The sequence below is a fragment of the Oncorhynchus mykiss genome, chromosome 27 (assembly GCF_013265735.2).
Source record: "Oncorhynchus mykiss isolate Arlee chromosome 27, USDA_OmykA_1.1, whole genome shotgun sequence".
NCBI lineage: Eukaryota > Metazoa > Chordata > Actinopteri > Salmoniformes > Salmonidae > Oncorhynchus > Oncorhynchus mykiss.
The window spans coordinates 402501-419292 of record NC_048591.1 but is presented as its reverse complement, the minus strand read 5'-3'; the positions used below and the strand labels follow the sequence as shown (position 1 = coordinate 419292).

Sequence of the window (16792 nt, the reverse complement as noted above, 5' to 3'; positions counted from 1 at the left end):
CACACTAATAATACTATTATTGTTATCAAAATCTTATACTGCAATAAGCCACATGTATTGCTTATGCTGCCTGACAGCCATATATTGTAATACTGTATCTATTGTTCAAATGGGTTGCGGAGTGAGTTGATTAAAAATATATATATACTTTAATACCTAAGACAAGTTTTCACAACAGCCAATGTTATTAACACTCGCCAGATGAAACCCTGCTGGCAAAGAGGGTCTGCTGTGACCAACGATCAAAACAGAGAGTGCGTCCCAAATGGCACCCTATTCCCTATATAGTGCACTGCTTATGACCAGAGCCCTATAAGCCTTTGTCAAAAGTACTGCACTATGTAGGATATAGGGTGCTATTTGGGACTCAAGCAAGCCAACTGCAAACGGCAAGGCTGAGGAAGCCTTATTATCAGGAATCTATGATGGAATTTCACTCGTAGCTGATTCAGATGAGTACGTCTTAGTTTTGACCTCAAGGCGTCAACACCCAGGACAGCATTAGAAAGTGTGTGGTGTGATAGACGACAATGGAAGGACTCCAAAAGAGGGGACAATGGGAGAGGACACAGAGTGAGAGAAGGTGACAGGAGACTGTGGGTGGAATAAATTGTCACGAGGAGTGTGTGCGTGTGTGTAAGAGAGAGAGAAGCTTGCTATACTATACCTGCATTCCACACCTTTTTTGCCAAACCCCAAAAAGCAGCTAGTCAGAAGGTTTGCATTTTAGCGGCAACTCTACACCGCCTTAGGCACACAGCACATTTTACAAGAGCAGAAAGAGTCAAAAGATATTCAACAAGGCTGACTGTGGATGGCGGAAGACATAAATGTGCAGTATGGCTAAATTGGTAAAGCATGGTGCTTGCAATGCCAATATCGTGGGTTCGATTCCTGCATGACTAAGTCTCTTTAGAGAAAAGTGTCTGCTAAATGGCATATATTATTATTATATACAGTATTAGGACATAGGCCTAGAGGAGGGGAGTTCGTTTTTATGATGGCCTCTCTGTCAGGGCAATGGAGAGAGGCTGTGGGGACAGAACAGATGGGTGCTGTACTGGTGGACCAGCGGGAGGATGCATGCAGAGCCTGGGAGACAGACTCTCTCACTCCAACAGACACATACACACACCTCTACTCCATAATTCACAGGATTACATTTCTAACTCTTCTATTTTTTTTGTAACACTAACACAGTATTAATTAACAGGTTTTTGAGACTCGGCCGGTAGTTTTTCCATTTCTAAAATTACAATATCAGTCAGTCAGTGTTTGACTGATCTGTTTATTCCCTGAGTGCTTGCATATTTTGGCAGTGGCAGCCAGCTCCTCTGTCACGCCAGTAAGGCCTTCAGTGGGACATGGCAGCAGAGTCTGAGACATTGTGCAAGCCAGGCCAGGCGCTAGCAGAGAAAGCTCTGGCGTTAGTGAGAGAGCTCACCAGCCAACTAGCAGGCTCCCATTCTGCAGGAGCCTCGGCTATGCTTCAACAGTGGTCCAGACGCCACAAGAAAAGAAACAACGCTGTCCATGAGAGATAATGACATATTTGAGAGATAATGACATATTTGAGAGAGAGTGGACATATTCATATTGTGAGTGAGAGTGAGAGAGTGAGAGAGAGAGTGAGAGAATAGGTGAATTTCAATTTGAGCACTGTTCTGTTTAGGTTGAATGTCTGTTTTGCTGCAGCGTAATAAGTCACCTGGACTGGCCACTCGGTCGCGGTATGTAGGAATGTTGTCATCTAGTGTCTGCAGCATGACCCACATGGTGAGCGTGAACATCCCCGCCAGGAAGCCATAGAAGACCAGGTAGAAAAGCAATATCAGGGCTGAGGGGAGAGAGAGAGAGTAATTATTCTCTGTTAATCACACAATCTCTGTTAATCACACAAAACAGATCAAAAGCATTCCTCCCATCAGTGTAAGTCAAATGACTTGATTCTTTGTCCCCATAATTAGACATCCACCATAGTTCCTGGAGAGTGCTGGAGAGGACAATGTGAAAGAAAATATCAGGGTCAGCACAGTATGGAGAGAGAGAGAGAGAGAGAGAGAGAGAGAGAGATAGAGAGAGAGAGAGCTTGTCAACTGTGACTGACCCCAAATTAAGAAATCTGTGACTATGTACAGTGAGCATAGCCTTGATATTGAGATAGGCCACCACAGCCCACTGCCCATAAAATGAGGTGGAAACTGAGCTACACTTCCTAACCTCCTGCCAAATGTATGACCACAATACACACAAATATTTCCCACAGATCACACAAATCATTTGAAAACAAATCAAACATTGATAAACTCCAATATCTTAAAGGTGAAATTTGTGGACCATTGCCATGAGAAAAGGGCAACCAGTGGAGCACAAACACCATTGTAAATAAAAACATATTTCTGTTTATTTATTTTCCCTTTCATATTTCAACTATTTGCACATTGTTACAACACTAGCCATAGCCAATAATATAACATTTGTAATGTATACAATCTTTTAAAACTTAACACTGTGTCATGTATTGTCATGTTGTGTCTTGTTTCTGTCCTTTCTCTTCACCCTGTCTCCCTCTACTGGTCGTTATTAGGTTACCTTTTCTCCCCCTCTTTCCCCCAGCTGTTCCTTGTCTCCTCCTAACTACCTCGTCACCCCTTTTCCCACCTGTTCCTTTTTTCCCTCTGATTAGTCCTCTATATCTCTCTCTGTTTTTGTTCCTGTCTTTGTCGGATTCTTGTTTGTGTTACTCATGCCTGAACCAGACTATCGTCGTGTTTGCTGCAACCTTGTCCTGTCCTGTCGGAATCTGCCTGTTCAGCTAACCTTGTCCTGTCCTGTCGGAATCTGCCTGTCCATCTGAGCCTACGTGTGTTTCGTCATTAAAGAAACTCTGTTTTGTTAATTCGCTTTTGGGTCCTCATTCACACCCCTGACAGAAGAATCCGACCAAGAATGGACCCAGCGACTTCGGATCCTCTCCACTCAGCCGTCGAGATCCAGGGAGCGATGCTAGGCAGACACGAGCAGGAATTGTCTGCTGCTCGACATGCCGTTGAGACCCTGGCCACCCAAGTCTCCAACCTCACAGAACAGGTTCACCATCTCCGCCTCGATCCACCGGCCACTTCCAGGGCTTTCGAATCTCCGGAGCCCAGAATCAATAACCCGCCGTGTTACTCTGGGGAGCCCACTGAATGCCGCTCGTTCCTCACCCAGTGTGATATTGTGTTTTCTCTCCAGCCCAACACGTACTCCAGGAGCACTGCTCGTATCGCCTACGTCATATCCCTCCTTACTGGACGGGCTCGTGAGTGGGGCACGGCAATCTGGGAGGCAAGGGCTGAGTGTACTAACCAGTATCAGGACTTTAAGGAGGAGATGATACGGGTTTTTGATCGATCTGTTTTTGGGGAGGAGGCTTCCAGGGCCCTGTCTTCCCTATGTCAAGGTAATCGATCCATAACAGACTACTCTATTGAGTTTCGCACTCTTGCTGCCTCCAGTGGCTGGAACGAGCCGGCTTTGCTCGCTCGTTTTCTGGAGGGTCTCCGCGCAGAGGTAAAGGATGAGATTCTCTCCCGGGAGGTTCCTTCCAGCATGGATTCCTTGATTGAACTCGCTATTCGCATTGAGCGACGGGTTGATCTTCGTCACCGAGCTCGTGGAAAGGAGCTTGCGTTCTCCGTTGCCCCCCTCTCCGCATCACTACCATCTTCCTCTGCCGGCTCGGGTGCTGAGCCTATGCAGCTGGGAGGTATCCGCATCTCGACTAAGGAGAGGGAACGGAGAATCACCAACCGCCTCTGTCTCTATTGCGGTTCTGCTGGTCATTTTGTCACTTCATGTCCAGTAAAAGCCAGAGCTCATCAGTAAGCGGAGGGCTACTGGTGAGCGCTACTACTCCTGTCTCTCCTTCAAGATCCTGCACTACCTTGTCGGTCCATCTACGCTGGACCGGTTCGTCAGCTTCCTGCAGTGCCTTAATAGACTCTGGGGCGGAGGGCTGTTTTATGGACGAGACCTGGGCTCGGGAACATGACATTCCTCTCAGACAGTTAAGGGAGTCCACGGCCTTGTTCGCCCTGGATGGTAGTCCTCTCCCCAGGATTCAGCGTGAGACGCTACCTTTAACCCTCACTGTTTCTGGTAATCATAGCGAAACCATTTCTTTTTTAATTTTTCGTTCACCTTTTACACCTGTTGTTTTGGGCCATCCCTGGCTAGTTTGTCATAATCCTTCCATTAATTGGTCTAGTAATTCTATCCTCTCCTGGAACGTCTCTTGTCATGTGAAATGTTTAATGTCTGCTATCCCTCCTGTTTCCTCTGTCTCTTCTTCACAGGAGGAGCCTGGTGATTTGACAGGGGTGCCGGAGGAATATCACGATCTGCGCACGGTGTTCAGTCGGTCCAGGGCCACCTCTCTTCCCCCACACCGGTCGTATGATTGTAGTATTGATCTCCTTCCGGGAACCACTCCCCCCCGGGGTAGACTATACTCTCTGTCGGCTCCCGAACGTAAGGCTCTCGAAGATTATTTGTCTGTAGCTCTTGCCGCCGGTACCATAGTCCCCTCCTCCTCTCCCGCCGGAGCGGGGTTTTTTTTTGTTAAGAAGAAGGACGGGTCCCTGCGCCCCTGCATAGATTATCGAGGGCTGAATGACATAACAGTGAAGAATCGTTATCCGCTTCCTCTTATGTCTTCAGCCTTCGAGATCCTGCAGGGAGCCAGGTTTTTCACTAAGTTGGACCTTCGTAACGCTTACCATCTCGTGCGCATCAGGGAGGGGGACGAGTGGAAGACGGCGTTTAACACTCCTTAGGGCACTTTGAATACCGGGTTCTTCCTTTCGGCCTCGCTAACGCTCCAGCTGTCTTTCAGGCATTAGTCAATGATGTCCTGAGAGACATGCTGAACATCTTTGTTTTCGTTTACCTTGACGATATCCTGATTTTTTTCACCGTCACTCCAGATTCATGTTCAGCACGTTCGACGTGTCCTCCAGCGCCTTTTAGAGAATTGTCTTTTTGTGAAGGCTGAGAAGTGCTCTTTTCATGCCTCCTCCGTCACATTTCTCGGTTCTGTTATTTCCGCTGAAGGCATTAAGATGGATCCCGCTAAGGTCCAAGCTGTCATTGATTGGCCCGTCCCTAAGTCACGCGTCGAGCTGCAGCGCTTTCTCAGCTTCGCAAACTTCTATCGTCGTTTCATCCGTAATTTCGGTCAGGTGGCAGCTCCTCTCACAGCCCTTACTTCTGTCAAGACGTGCTTTAAGTGGTCCGTTTCCGCCCAGGGAGCTTTTGATCTCCTCAAGAATCGTTTTACATCCGCACCTATCCTTGTTACACCTGACGTCACTAGACAGTTCGTTGTCGAGGTTGACGCGTCAGAGGTGGGCGTGGGAGCCATTCTTTCTCAGCGCTCCCTCTCTGACGACAAGGTCCACCCTTGCGCGTATTTTTCTCATCGCCTGTCGCCGTCGGAACGTAACTATGATGTGGGAAACCACGAACTGCTCGCCATCCGCTTAGCCCTAGGCGAATGGCGACAGTGGTTGGAGGGGGCGACCGTTCCTTTTGTCGTTTGGACTGACCATAGGAACCTTGAGTACATCCGTTCTGCCAAACGACTTAATGCGCGTCAGGCGCGCTGGGCGCTGTTTTTCGCTCGTTTCGAGTTCGTGATTTCTTATCGTCCGGGCTCTAAGAACACCAAGCCTGATGCTTTATCTCGTCTCTTCAGTTCTTCAGTAGCCTCCACTGACCCCGAGGGGATTCTCCCTGAGGGGCGTGTTGTCGGGTTGACTGTCTGGGGAATTGAGAGGCAGGTAAAGCAAGCACTCACTCAAACTCCGTCGCCGCGCGCTTGTCCTAGGAACCTTCTTTTCGTTCCCCTTCCTACTCGTCTGGCCGTTCTTCAGTGGGCTCACTCTGCCAAGTTAGCCGGCCATCCTGGCGTTCGGGGTACGCTTGCTTCCATTCGCCAGCGTTTTTGGTGGCCCACCCGGGAGCATGACACGCGTCGCTTCGTGGCTGCTTGTTCGGTCTGCGCGCAGACTAAGTCCGGTAACTCCCCTCCTGCCGGCCGTCTCAGGCCGCTTCCCATTCCCTCTCGACCGTGGTCTCACATCGCCTTAGATTTTGTCACCGGACTGCCTTCGTCAGCGGGGAAGACTGTTATTCTTACGGTTGTCGACAGGTTCTCTAAGGCGGCTCATTTTATTCCCCTTGCTAAGCTTCCTTCTGCTAAAGAGACGGCACAAATCATCATCGAGAATGTTTTCAGAATTCATGGCCTTCCGTCAGACGTCGTTTCGGACAGAGGTCCGCAATTCACGTCTCAATTTTGGAGGGAGTTTTGCCGTTTGATTGGGGCTTCCGTCAGTCTCTCTTCCGGCTTTCACCCCCAGTCTAACGGTCAAGCAGAACGGGCCAATCAGACTATTGGTCGCATCTTACGCAGTCTTTCTTTTCGCAACCCTGCGTCTTGGTCAGAACAGCTCCCCTGGGCAGAATACGCCCACAACTCGCTTCCTTCGTCTGCGACCGGGCTATCTCCTTTTCAGAGTAGCCTCGGGTACCAGCCTCCGCTGTTCTCATCTCAGTTCGCCGAGTCCAGCGTCCCCTCCGCTCAGGCTTTTGTCCAACGTTGCGAGCGCACCTGGAAGAGGGTCAGGTCTGCACTTTGCCGTTATAGGGCGCAGACTGTGAGAGCTGCTAATAAGCGTAGAACTAAGAGTCCTAGATATTGTCGCGGTCAGAGAGTTTGGCTCTCCACTCAGAACCTTCCCCTTAAGACCGCTTCTCGCAAGTTGACCCCGCGGTTCATTGGTCCGTTCCGTATTTCTCGGATCATTAATCCTGTCGCAGTGCGACTTCTTCCTCCGCGATATCTTCGTCGCGTCCACCCGGTCTTCCATGTCTCCTGTGTCAAGCCCGTTCTTCGCGCCCCCGCTCGTCTTCCCCCCCCCCCATCCTTGTCGAGGGCGCACCCATCTACAGGGTCCGTAGGATTTTGGACATGCGACCTCGGGGCCATGGTCATCAGTACCTAGTAGATTGGGAGGGGTACGGTCCTGAGGAGAGGAGTTGGGTTCCCTCTCGGGACGTGCTGGACCGTGCGCTGATCGATGATTTCCTCCGTTGCCGCCAGGTTTCCTCCTCGAGTGCGCCAGGAGGCGCTCGGTGAGTGGGGGGGTTCTGTCATGTATTGTCATGTTGTGTCTTGTTTCTGTCCTTTCCCTTCACCCTGTCTCCCTCTGCTGGTCGTTATTAGGTTACCTTTTCTCCCCCTCTTTCCCCCAGCTGTTCCTTGTCTCCTCCTAACTACCTCATCACCCCTTTTACCACCTGTTCCTTTTTTCCCTCTGATTAGTCCTCTATATCTCTCTCTGTTTTTGTTCCTGTCTTTGTCGGATTCTTGTTTGTGTTACTCATGCCTGAACCAGACTATCGTCGTGTTTGCTGCAACCTTGTCCTGTCCTGTCGGAATCTGCCTGTTCAGCTAACCTTGTCCTGTCCTGTCGGAATCTGCCTGTCCATCTGAGCCTACGTGTGTTTCGTCATTAAAGAAACTCTGTTTTGTTAATTCGCTTTTGGGTCCTCATTCACACCCCTGACACACTGAGTGTAATGTTCACTGATTTCTTATTTCCCTTGTTTTTTTCCCTTTTGTTTACTGTATATTCCATTTGCTTTGGCAATGTAAACATATGTAAAGCCCTTTGAATATAATTGAAGAGAGAGAGGGAGACTCATCAGCTAAGGACATTTGTGGCAAATGACAGAAAAGTCTTGGCACATTTGTAGCAAGTGACAGAAAAGACGGTTGTCTTGAAAAAATAAACTCCAGCAAACAGGTATTCTTATACGTTCCACATTTCAAACCAAGTGTATATTTTAATTCAAACCAGTCAACATAGTTGTTTAAAGATCCATTTATTCTCGAGCAGACATACAATAACATGTATCAATTTTTTCAGATTTTGACCATGACTGTCAGAGGAGCCCGTGCCTAGGAGCAGGCTGAGCTATAGTATTGATGACAGGACGACGATATTACATTTTAGTTTGCTCTTATCCAGAGCGACTTACAGTTAGTGCATTTATCTTAGGTGGGACAGCCACATATCACAGGCATAGTAAGTACACATTTCCTCAATAAAGTAGCTAAAAAACACTAGTCTCAACTAGAGGTCGACCGATTATGATTTTTCAACGCCGATGCCGATTATTGAAGGACCAAAAAAGGCCGATACCGATTAAATCGGCCAATTTTTTTTGTTTTTTGTTTGTAATAATGACAATTACAACAATACTGAATGAACACTTATTTTAACTTAATATAATACATCAATTAAATCAATTTAGCCTCAAATAAATAATGAAACATGTTCAATGTGGTTTAAGTAATGCAAAAACAAAGTGTTGGAGAAGAAAGTAAAAGTGCAATATGTGCCACGTAAGAAAGCTAACGTTTAAGTTCCTTGCTCAGAACATGAGAACATATGAAAGCTGGTGATTCCTTTTAACATGAGACTTCAATATTCCCAGGTAAGAAGTTTTAGGTTGTAGTTATTATAGCAATTATTGGACTATTTCTCTCCATACCATTTGTATTTCATATACCTTTGACTATTGGATGTTCTTATAGGCACTTTAGTATTGCCAGTGTAACAGTATAGCTTCCATCCCTCTCCTTGCCGCTACCTGGGCTCGAACCAGGAACACATCGACAACAGCCACCCTCGAAGCAGCGTTACCCATGCAGAGCAAGGGGAACAACTACTCCAAGTCTCAGAGCGAGTGACGTTTGAAACGCTATTAGCGCGCAACCCGCTAACTAGCTAGCCATTTCACATCGGTTACACCAGCCTAATCTCGGGAGTTGATAGGCTTGAAGTCATAAACAGCGCAATGCTTGAAGCATTGCAAAGAGCTCCTGGCAAAACGCACTAATGTGCTGTTTGAATGAATGCTTACTGTCACACCCTGGTCAAAGTATTTTGTGTTTATCTTTATTTATTTGGTCAGGCCAGGGTGTGGCATGGGTTTTTGTATGTGGTGTGTATGTATGGGGATTGTAGCTAGTGGGGTGTTCTAGCTAAGTCTATGGCTGTCTGAAGTGGTTCTCAATCAGAGGCAGGTGTTTATCGTTGTCTCTGATTGGGAACCATATTTAGGCAGCCATATTCTTTGAGTTTGTCGTGGGTGATTGTCCTTAGTGTCCTGATGTCATTGTTCTTTGTTAGGTTACACAAGTATAGGCTGTTTCGGTTTTCGTTAAGTTTATTGTTTTGATAGTGTTTGTGTTTAGTGTGTTACTTCATTAAACATGGATTGCAATAGACACGCCGCATTTTGGTCCGACTCTCCTTCTCACCAAGAATACCGTTACAGAATCACCCACCACAAAGGGACCAAGCAGCGTGTCAACAGGCAGGAACAGCCCAAAGTGGAGTACAGTATGGACTATACTTCTTGGGAGGAGATAGACAGGTGGGCGGTCGACCCAGGGAGAGTGCCGGAGCCCGCCTGGGATTCGATGGAGCAGTGCGCGGAAGGATATAGGAGAATGGAGTTTGCAAAGCAAGCAAGGCGGCGCGGACGGCGGGCCCAGAGTCAGCCCCAAAAATTTATTGGGGGGGGGCTCAGGGAGAGTGTGGCAGAGTCAGGAGCCAGACCTGAGCCAACTCTCCCTGTTTATCGTGAGGAGCCAAGGAGGAGACCAGAACCAGAGCCGGTGTTGGAGGTGAGCGAAACAGAGACTGTGAAGGAGTTAATGGGGAAATTGGAGGAGAGAGAAATGAGGGAGTTGCTGTGTTGGTGTTTTAAACATGGAATTCGCCCGACGGAGCGTGTCGGGGATTTGATGGCACCTGGGTCAGCGCTCCATACTCGTCCTGAGGTGCGTGTTAGTCGGCTGGTGAAGATGGTGCCATTCTCACGTACCAGGCCTCCTGTGCACCTCCCTAGCCTTGCACGTCCTGTGCCAGCACCGCTCTCAAGATCTCCAGTACGCCTTCACGGTCTAACCCATCCTGTGCCACCTCCACACCCCAGCCCTCCGGTAGCAGCTCCCCGCACCAGGCTTCCTGTGCGTGTCCTCGGCCCAGTACCACCAGTGCCAGCACCACGCATCAGGCCTACAGTGCGCCTCGCCTGTCCAGCGCTGTCGGAGCCCTCCTCCTCTCCAGCGCTGTCGGAGTCTCCCGCCTGTTTAGCGCTGTTAGAGCCTTCCTTCTCTACAGCGCTGCCGGAGTCTCCCGCCTGTTTAGCGCTGTTAGAGCCTTCCTTCTCTACAGCGCTGCCGGAGTCTCCCGCCTGTTCAAAACTGCCAGTTTGCAAGGAGCTGCCAGTTAGCATAAAGCTGCCAGTTAGCATAGAGCTGCCAGTCTGCAAGGAGCTGCCAGTCTGCAAGGAGCTGCCAGTCTGCAAGGAGCTGCCAGTCTGCAAGGAGCTGCCAGTCTGCAAGGAGCTGCCAGTCTGCAAGGAGCTGCCAGTCTGCAAGGAGCCGCCAGTCTGCAAGGAGCCGCCAGAGCTGCCTGTCTGCAGGATGCGGCCAGAGCTGCCAGTCTGCAAGGAGCCGCCAGAGCTGCCAGTCTGCAAGGAGCCGCCAGAGCTGCCAGTCTGCAAGGAGCCGCCAGAGCTGCCAGTCAGCATGGAGCAGCCAGGGCCGCCAGTCAGCATGGAGCAGCCAGGGCCGCCAGTCAGCATGGAGCAGCCAGGGCCGCCAGTCAGCATGGAGCAGCCAGGGCCGCCAGTCAGCATGGAGCAGCCAGTCAGCATGGAGCAGCCAGAGCAGCCAGTCAGCATGGAGCAGCCAGAGCAGCCAGTCAGCATGGAGCAGCCAGAGCTGCCAGTCAGCATGGAGCAGCCAGTCAACATGGAGCAGCCAGAGCTGCCAGTCGACCAGACTCTCCCAGATCTGCCAGTCGACCAGACTCTCCCAGATCTGCCAGTCGACCAGACTCTCCCAGATCTGCCAGTCGACCAGACTCTCCCAGATCTGCCAGTCGACCAGACTCTCCCAGATCTGCCAGTCGACCAGACTCTCCCAGATCTGCCAGTCGACCAGACTCTCCCAGATCTGCCAGTCGACCAGACTCTCCCAGATCTGCCAGTCGACCAGGATCTGGTAGATTCATCAACCTGCCTGAGCTTCCTCTCACTCCTGAGCTTCCTCTCACTCCTGAGCTTCCCCTCAGTCCCGAGCTTCCCCTCAGTCCCGAGCTGCCCCTCAGTCCCGAGCTGCCCCTCAGTCCCGATCTGCTCCTCAGTCCAGTGGGGTTCTGGGTGAGGACTACTAGGCCATGGTTGGCGGCGAGGGTGGACTATCCAGGGACGCGAGGAGAAGGGACTAAGACATTGATTGAGTGGGGTCCACGTCCCTCGCCGGAGCCGCCACCATGGACAGACGCCCACCCGGACCCTCCCTATTGTTTTGAGGTGCGTTCGGGAGTCCGCACCTTAGGGGGGGGGGGTTCTGTCACACCCTGGTCAAAGTATTTTGTGTTTATCTTTATTTATTTGGTCAGGCCAGGGTGTGGCATGGGTTTTTGTATGTGGTGTGTATGTATGGGGATTGTAGCTAGTGGGGTGTTCTAGCTAAGTCTATGGCTGTCTGAAGTGGTTCTCAATCAGAGGCAGGTGTTTATCGTTGTCTCTGATTGGGAACCATATTTAGGCAGCCATATTCTTTGAGTTTGTCGTGGGTGATTGTCCTTAGTGTCCTGATGTCATTGTTCTTTGTTAGGTTACACAAGTATAGGCTGTTTCGGTTTTCGTTAAGTTTATTGTTTTGATAGTGTTTGTGTTTAGTGTGTTACTTCATTAAACATGGATTGCAATAGACACGCCGCATTTTGGTCCGACTCTCCTTCTCACCAAGAATACCGTTACACTTACGAGCCTGCTGGTGCCTACCATCGCTCAGTCAGACTGCTCTATCAAATCATAGACTTAATTATAACATAATAACACAGAAATACAAGCCTTAGGTCATTAATATGGTCGAATCCGGAAACTATAATTTCGAAAACAAAATGTTTATTATTTCAGTGAAATACGGAACAGTTACGTATTTTATCTAACGGATGGCATCCCTAAGTCTAAATATTGGTGTTACATTGCACAACCTTCAATGTTATGTCCAAATTAAGTAACATTCTGGCAAATTAGTTCACAATGAGCGGCCCAAACTGTTGCATATACCCTGACTCTGGTTAATATTGCCTGCTAACCTTTCTTTTAGCTAAATATGCAGGCTTAAAAATATATACTTCTGTGTATTGATTTTAAGAAAGGCATTGATGTTTATGGTTAGGTACACGTTGGAGCAACAACAGTCCTTTTTCGCGAATGCGCACCGCATCGATTATATACAACGCAGGACACGCTAGATAGTTGCAAACAAAAAGACATATCTCAGACTGGCCAATAAAAATAAAATATTAAGATGGGCAAAAGTACACAGACACTGGACAGAGGAACTCTGCCGAGAAAGCCAGCATCCCGGAGTCACCTCTTCACTGTTGACGTTGAGACTGGTGTTTTGCTGGTGCTATTGAGTTGAGGACTTGTCTAGTCTGTTTCTCAAACTAGACACTAATGTACTTGTCCTCTTACTCGGTTGTGCACCGGGGCCTCCCACTCCTCTTTCTATTCTGGTTAGAGACAGTTTGCGCTGTTCTGTGAAGGGAGTAGTACACAGCAGTGTACCAGGTCTTCAGTTTCTTGGCAATTTTTCACATGGAATAGCCTTCATTTCTCAGAACAAGAACAGACTGATGAGTTTTAGATGAAAGGTCTTTGTTTCTGGCCATTTTGAGCCTGTAATCGAACCCACAAATGCTGATGCTCCAGATACTCAACTAGTCTAAAGAAGCCCAGTTGTATTACTTCTTTAAATCAGGACAACAGTTTTCAGCTGTGATAACATAATTGCAAAAGGGTTTTCTAATTATCAATTAGCCTTTTCAAATGATAAACTTGGATTAGCTAACACAACGTGCCATTGGAACACAGGAGTGATAGTTGCTGATAATGGGCCTCTATGTAGATATTCCATAAACATTTTTTTAACCGTTTCCAGCTACCATAGTCATTTACAACATTAACAAGGTCTACACTGTATTTCTGATCAATCTGATGTTATTTTAATGGACAAACAAATTAGCTTTTCTTTCAAAAACAAGGACATTTCTAAGTGACCCCAAACTTTTGAACGGTAGTTTATGTTTCAGGTGCTTTCAGAAGATGGGCAGGGACTCTGCTGTCCTAGCTTCAGGGGGATATCCCTGGTGTCTAATGGACGAAGAATAGAGAGCTTAGAGATACAGTAGTATATATAAACACTGCAATCGGAAAGTATTCAGACCCCTTGACTTTTTCCACATTGTGTTACATTAAAGCCTTATTCTAAAAAGGATTAAAGAAAACATTTTCCTCATCAATCTACACATAATACCCCATAATGACAAAGCGAAAACAGTGTGCAAATGTATTAAAAATAAAAAACAAAAATACCTTATTCGCATAAGTATTCATACCCTTTGCTATGAGACTCGAAATTGAGCTCAGGTGCATCCTGTTTCCATTGATCAGTCCACCTGTGGTAAATTCAATTGATTGGACATGATTTGAAAAGGTACACACTTGTCTATACGTGAACGACCGGCTCGATGGGGTCTTATGTAGCAAACTTTGAAATTGTGTTTTTTACATGGGATAAAAGTAAAGACTCCGAGCTAGAAAATTGTATATCACACAAAACACTTGAGGAACAATGGAAAAAGTAATTATGTTGAAAGTTGATAAACTTCACTTATGAGAAAATTTGCAAAAAAAAAAGTTTTTCCTTTATCATTATGGGGTATTGTGTGTAGATTGGGTATTGTGTGTATTTTAGAATAAGGCTGTAACGTAACAAAATGTGGTCAAGGGGTCTGAATATTTTCCAAATGCACGGTATCACTATTACACCACCATGCATGATATCTCTACAGAAACACTGAAGCTCAGGGAAGAGCCCACTGTCAGCTATTACACAACAATAGTTACAAACAGAGAAAGAGAGGGGAATACAAAGAAAAAGGATATACAAAATGAAAGAGAAACAGGTGAAAATACGGGGGTGAGAAAGGCACAAAATGGTTGAATGAGCTACAGCGAGATCTTCATAAGGATGTGTAAGGATACAGTTCTATACAGGACAGAGAGAGACGTAGCATAGATAGACTAAAAACAAATGTAAATACATATCACATATCACACATATCGTATAAAGAGAAGACAGGATGATGATGGGAAAACAAGATATGGATGGATTGAGATGGTGTGCGAGGGAGAAAAATAGAGAGAGAGCTTCAGTTTAATTATAGATGCATTGCTTCTTTCCTGAAGTCTCTGAGGTAAGCTGTGCGTTTATAAATAGGATGTGGGGGAGGACAGATAAATGATGGCACAGCACTGGCCTGAGGAAGAGAGGAGCTGGGTAGGGAGCGTCAGATGGAGAGCCACACACACACACGAATATAGAGACACCCACTCATGCATACATATGTACAGACACACACACACACACACACGCATTATCACATCCATCATATACCACAGCGTTAGTGCAAGACTGACAAATGCACGCATGCATGAACGCACGCACACACACACACGCACGCATGCATGAACGCACACACACACACACACACACACACGCACGCATGCATGAACGCACACACACACACACACACACACACACACACACACACACACACACACACACAGCTTTAGATGGCTGGGTCATGTAAAATTAATGTAGAATCTAATCTGATTAAATCAGATATAACTATTTTTTTAATGTCTTAACAAAATGCCAGAAATCCATTGGACCACTTTTGATGCTTAAACTGGAATTGGGATTGACACTCCAACACATCCTCATGGAGCATTGTCGTTGTGTAGCCAGTCACACCCCCTCAAAAAGCAAGCATTAGAAAGCCATTTCCAATGGAAAGCCATTGGTCGTTAGGACTGAGACACAGTACTGGGATGCCAAGTGCTTTTATCTCCTCAGAATAGCTGAGTGTGACCTTTCAGAATGCCTGGTCTCCATCCCAAATGGCACCCAATTCCCTATATAGTGCACTATTTTTTTGACCAGAGCCTGAACTCTGGACAAAAGTAGTTCACTACAATCAGTTGAAGTCGGATGTTTACATACACCTTAGCCAAATACATTTAAACTCAGTTTTTCACAATTCCTGACATTTAATCCAAGTAACAATTGCCAGTCTTAGGTCAGTTAGGATCCCCACTTTATTTTAAGAATGTGAAATGTCAGAATGATAGTTGAGATAATTATTTATTTCAGCTTTTATTTCTTTCATCAGAAGTTTACATACACTCAATTAGTATTTGGTAGAATTGCCTTTAAATGGTTTAACTTGGGTAAAATGTTGTTTCGGGTACCCTTCCAAAATAAGTTCAGTGAATTTTGGCCATTCCTCCTGACAGAGCTGGTGTAACTGAGTCAGGTTTGTAGGCCTCCTTGCTCGCACATGCTTTTTCAGTTCTGCCCACAAATTCTCTATAGGATTGAGATAAGAGCTTCTGATGGCCACTCCAATACCTTGACTTCTTGTCCTTATGCCATTTGCAACAACTTTGGAAGCATGCTTGGGGTCATTGTACATTTAGAAGATCCATTTGCAACCAAGCTTTAACATCCTTGCTTCAATATATCCACATAATTTTCCTAGCTAATGATGTCATCTATTTGGTGAAGTGCACCAGTCCCTCCTGCAGTAAAGCACCCCCACAACATGATGCTGCCATCCCCGTTCTTCACGGTTGGTGTGGTGTTCTTTGGCTTGCAAGCCTCCTCCTTTTCCCTCCAAACATAACGATGGTCATTATGGCCAAACAGTTCTATTTTTGTTTCATCAGACCAGAGGACAGTTCTCCAAAAAGTATGATATTTTTCCTCATGTGCAGTTGAAAACCGTAGTCTGGAGTTTTTATGGCGGTTTTGGAGCAGTGGCTTATTCCTTGCTGTGCGGCCTTTCAGGTTATGTCGATATAGGACTCGTTTTACTGTGGATATAAATAATTTTGTACCTGTTTCCAACCAGCATCTTCACAATGTCCTTTGCTGTTGTTCTGGGATTGATTTGCACTTTTCGCACCAAAGTACGTTCATCTCCAGGAGACAGACCAGCATCTTTCCTGAGCGGTATGACGGCTGCATGGTCCCATGGTGTTTGTACTATTGTTTGTACAGATGAACGTGGTACCTTCAGGCGTTTGGAAATTGCTACCAAGGATGAACAAGACTTGTGGAGGTCTTGACTGATTTCTTTTGATTTTCCCATGATGTCAAGCAAAGAGGCACTAAGTTTGAAGGTAGGCCTTCAAATACATCCACAGGTACACCTCCAATTGACTCAAATTATGTCAACTAGCCTATCAGAAGCTTCTAAAGCCGCAACATTTTCTGGAATTTTACAGCCTTGTTCTAAAATTGCTGAAAGTGTTTCCCCCCTCATCAATCTACACCCAATGCCCCAAAATGACAAAGCAAAAACTTTTTTTTGTATAATTTTTTATATATATTACATTTACATAAGTATTCAGACCCTTTAGTCAGTACTTTGTTGAAGCACCTTTGGCAGCGATTACAGCCTCGAGTCTACAAGCTACAAGCTTGGCACACCTGTATTTGGGGAGTTTCTCCTACTCTTCTCTGCAGATCCTCTCAAGCGCTGTCAGGTTGAATGGGGAGTGTTGCTGCACAGCT

General features: G+C 46.8%; 1 protein-coding gene across 2 annotated transcripts in view; it reads right to left on the bottom strand.

Annotated features, from left to right (window-relative positions):
* Positions 1-16792, bottom strand: part of LOC110507292 (sodium/potassium-transporting ATPase subunit beta-3) — a 49620-nt gene that overhangs the window by 7364 nt on the left and 25464 nt on the right. For both annotated transcript variants that reach the window (XM_036965097.1, XM_021587175.2), the window contains exon 2: positions 1709-1837. In XM_036965097.1, coding sequence (XP_036820992.1) covers positions 1709-1837 — 129 coding nt within the window. The remainder of the gene's footprint in view (positions 1-1708; positions 1838-16792) is intronic.